Below are 4,589 nucleotides of genomic sequence, written 5' to 3'. Positions count from 1 at the left end.
CCTTTTCTGTCTCCATCTCTCGTTCTGCTCTCCTGACTTATCTTCTCCGTTGTCTTGGTTGTTCAAATATCTGGTTGCTCGCTCTCTCTCTATCTCGGTCCTTCTGGCTGTCTTGTTATTCTCTCCTAGCCACTCTGTCTGACAACTTGAGTGTCTCAGGGAGACGACCCTCCGAATGGGAGATAAAAACAGCACGCTTCTCGCGCGCGTTGGACTTAATGAAACCTCAATCACGGTGTCAGTCTCGGAAGGCCAGAATTAAGTCTTAATTAGAAACACAGCATGTCTATTACTCTGGAAATGTATCACCCTTGAAATGTATACCTGGATATTTCAATGCCTCTACATAGAAACAGCAGAGGTTTGCTGTCATATGCTTTTTATTATCGGTCCTGTCAATCATTTAGTGCAAGTGTTTCAGTGGTTACAGTCTCATTCTACAAATAAACTCTCGCAATCTTACTCTGCACTGGTGGACCAAATGTATGTCCTGTCATTAACCTGGCTAAATATAGTATTGTGTGTGTGTGAGAGGGGAGGAGGAGGAGAAGGAGGAGGAGGAGGGTGCTGGAGTGGTATATTTATGTATGTGGCCCTGTGTGTGCCAGGAAGTCACAGGAGATTTGCGCAGGTAGCTCTGCCTCTCAAACGGGACACTCTGTTGTTTTAGGTCATAGTAAGTTCACTGGTGTGTGTGTGTGTGTGTGTGTGTGTGTGTGTGTGTGTGTGTGTGTGTGTGTGTGTGTGTGTGTGTGTGTGTGTGTGTGTGTGTGTGTGTGTGTGTGTGTGTGTGTGTGTGCGTACATGTCCATCTGCCAGCTTGAGGCAAAAGGAAGGGTGCTTGTTTTTCCATGATGCAATCAGTGACTTAAATTTAACAGATCTTTGAAATGCCTGACACTGTTAGAAATAGACTCTCTCTCTCTCTCTCTCTCTCTCTCTCTCTCTCTCTCTCTCTCTCTCTCTCTCTCTCTCTCTCTCTCTCTCACTCTGTCACACACACACATGCACACACTAGACTGTGTGTACTAGATCATGGAGCTACTTGTGCTGTAATTACTGTTGTACTTGGGAACTCTGAGAACATAACTTTTAACAAGAACATGACATTCTGCGAAATGCATTCTGCTTGTGAAATGCAGATTTGGATTGGTGGACGGTCAGTTTTGAGCATTCACAACAATGAGTAAAGTTTTATGGAAGATAAAAGATGATGTCATTGCCGTCACATCTCAGTGTAGGCACTCATCCAATTCAAAGTGCAACTAAAGCCTGCTGTTGTTGTAGAGAGGGGATCTGAACATGTCTTGTTCAGCAAACGTGCAGCAAACATAATAAAAACATTTCTAAATGGTTGAAACTGAAATGTCCCTGAAATGCCCTGACCTTATGTTGACTTCTTCTTTCTTCTTCTTCTTCTTCACAGGACGCAGGTGAGACTGGAAAGCCTGGAGGACTGCCGCGTGCTGGAAGACCCCGAGGACGACGCCATGTCAGACACGCACGGCTGCCCCGCCTACGTCAGCCCGGAGATCCTCAGCAGCTCGGCGCCTTACTCCGGCAAGATGGCCGACATGTGGAGCCTGGGCGTCATGCTGTACACCATGCTGGTGGGCCGCTACCCCTTCCACGACCCGGACCCCGCCACGCTCTTCTCCAAGATCCGCCGGGGCCAGTGCTGTCTGCCAGAGGGCCTGTCGCCCAAGGCCAAGTGTCTGCTGCAGAGCCTGCTGAGGAAAGAACCCTGGGAGAGACTGACCGCCAGCGAGCTGTTCGCCCACCCGTGGTTCCACCAGCCGCCATCTTCCTCGTCCTCACAGGAAGCAGCGCCGGGCGAACAGGAAGTGAGCTCGGCGGAACAGACGGTGCCATCCTTTGACGTGGAGGAAGAGGATGATCTTTTCTGCTGATGACGGACTGACTCCATTTTAAGCTTTTGAGTCTGGCTCAGAGGGACCAAAAACAAAAAAAAGATTGCTACAAGGGATTCATCGTTGTTTTTGTTTTTTTACATTGGCACTTTTTAGAAAAAACAACAACATTTGTGTACTGTCGAGTGTACATACACCCCTCAAAAGCTTTCTACAAAAACGAACTGTACTGTATTTTTTGTCGTCGTGTATGTGTTACTCGCTAAGGGCATTGTTCACGATGATCGTTCATTGTGTTTTCTTATAAGAGCATTTTTTTTAAATGATTTGGTGCTAGAGAGAAAAAAAGGACTCGGAATTTGCCAGATATTGTTGAGGAAATAATGCGAAAGGCCTATACTGTGAGTATATCACAGAAAAAAATTAACTAACCCATAATGGCACAACAGTATAGTCACAGATGCCTGCTCTCAGCCTGGACTTCAGAAAGCATTATGATGAATCCTCCTGAGCTGGTTGTTATTACTCTCACTACTCTGAATGGGCTGCAGGCTTCATGGGCTGACTCACCCGACAGCCTCGTCCAAAGACCTAGTACACGCTTGAGGTCTGGCACCAGGCTATAGTGTCATCATAGAGTGAGAAAGACGGTTAGCGGAGGACTGAAGTGTTTCACTGCCAACCTGGCAACGTCTCAGCAAAACGGAGAGCGTTTACAAATCTCACACCAAGCGCACAGGGTTGAGAAAAAGGCCGGGTGTTACTGGTGTAAGACTCACAGGAAAGTGAGGAGAGTTTGTCACACGCACACGCTCTCAACGATGAGCAGTGGCTCTGGGCTAACACGATTCTTTGTATGTGATTCACAGAGAAATGTACAAGTCACATTTTAAAACTAAAACATTTACCCTTATTTAAAATACTGTCCAAGCTATAAAAAAATATCATATCCGAACAGGAAGTGTCTATTAACAGGGTCTGCAATCTGTTTAGGCTCTTCTAAAATGCAGTGTGTGTGTGCAATCAGCCACAGCTAAACCTAACACTAATGCTTCTGATTTTGCATTAAAGTGATGGAAAGAACTCCAGCTAGCGATATGGTTGCGACATTTTTTACGCCTGAAGGCATGCTACGTTTCAGTAAGAAAAAGTCCAAATTCACAGGAAATTCAAATGGTACTTCCTGCTGACACAAAATGGAATAACCCCTCAATCCACATTGATTGTTATCTTTCAAGAAAGGTGTCAAATATCCAGTTAAGGAACTATTGAATCCAAAAGAAACACTTTACAGGAAAATGAAGGCTTTCTCAGTTGAGCGGTAGAACCTGTTCATTTAGGCAGGAACATTGCGTAGGCCTATATACTGTACGTTTACTGAGTGATGTGCCCGTATCACTGTGTTTCATAAACTGAGCGGCTCTGAATCTGTCACAGTCGGGCGATATTTGATGTCTGATGGTGACTCACCACTTGAGCGCGTCTGCAGAGAATGGTCCTGACCTTGGCAAGAAGAATCTGTTCAGACTGTTTCACCTTTTATAATGGTACTTCCTTCCATCCCTTCCTATGTTGTTTTTTTTGCCGTCGAAAGCTTAGGATCCATGGTGACATGATGTACCGAGATCTTTTATCTTGGATTGTGACAGGCGTATGCAGCGTTTTAGTGACGTTTATCCTCGCGGGCTGCTTCTTTCTGGCACGCTTATTTTGACGACGGTACTGAATCTTGTGTAAGCCTATCCGAGGAGCGCTGTGCATTACATTTTTTTGGGTCACACAGTTGGCTGAAAAAAACTTCTGGTGCAGATTTTTTTTTTATTATTTTCTCCCATCTGCTTGAGATTCCAGACGGGAACAGACATGTGACAATCCTCACAGAGTAATTTAAGAGATTTGTAGTTTTTGTTCCTGGTTCATAGAGAGAGTCACACAGTCATGTGACACGTAGAATAAACTGACATGGGTGCACAAACTTCGTATTGCACTGTGAATTATGTATTTGTGACACAACCTAGAGGCAATTGTTAGCCCAGACAGGTTACACACAAGAGATATATTCATTGTACAAAAGATGTAAATATGTATATTTGAAATATGTGTGGAACTGTTGAATAAAGATCACTTTTTTCATATTCACTTGGCTTGTTTTTTTCATGACTGCTTTTTGTCTTTCACACACACACACACACACACACACACACACACACACACACACACACACACACACACACACACACACACACACACACACAGACAGACACACACACACCAACGTGAACACCTGCACATTACGCAGCTCGACTGCATGCCTTGAAGGTTTTCTCCAGCAAGAATTCTCTCCGCAGACGTGGCTCTTCATCACCGTGAGAGCAAGCCTTTTCTCATTTTCCTCAGTGCTTTCAATTTCATCCTTAGAAGGGAAGAAAAGCTCTCCCCCTCTCCCTCCATCGCTGCCTCTAACCATTTACTCATCTCTGACCTTTGCGTAATGTAACATTTAACTCCTCAAACACACAAATGTCAATAGAGGGTCAGTCTTATTTCCTGTAATAGGCTATGCGAGGGGGAGCATATCCTGCAACACTCTTTTTTTTATTCAGCAGTTACTGTTGGATGTCAAGGTCGACTCATCAGGCACTGACCACTAGCACTATTTAAATCCAAATACATATTCTCTTTCATCTAATCCACTTTTCCTTATGAATCATCTGCCCT

General features: G+C 44.7%; 1 protein-coding gene across 1 annotated transcript in view; it reads left to right on the top strand.

The window, feature by feature from the left end:
- The window catches only part of trib1 (tribbles pseudokinase 1), an 8,109-nt gene extending 4,099 nt beyond the window's left edge, over positions 1-4,010 (top strand). Inside the window, exon 3 of the mRNA XM_080046035.1 lies at positions 1,427-4,010. Within this exon, the coding sequence (XP_079902161.1) occupies positions 1,427-1,910 (484 nt within the window). The 3' untranslated portion in view covers positions 1,911-4,010. The remainder of the gene's footprint in view (positions 1-1,426) is intronic.
- The last annotated feature ends 579 nt before the right edge of the window (positions 4,011-4,589 follow it).

This window comes from Ammodytes marinus (assembly GCF_949987685.1).
Source record: "Ammodytes marinus genome assembly, chromosome: 17".
Taxonomy (NCBI): domain Eukaryota; kingdom Metazoa; phylum Chordata; class Actinopteri; order Uranoscopiformes; family Ammodytidae; genus Ammodytes; species Ammodytes marinus.
Note: the sequence above shows the minus strand (reverse complement) of the source record. Positions and strands in the feature narration are given on the sequence as shown.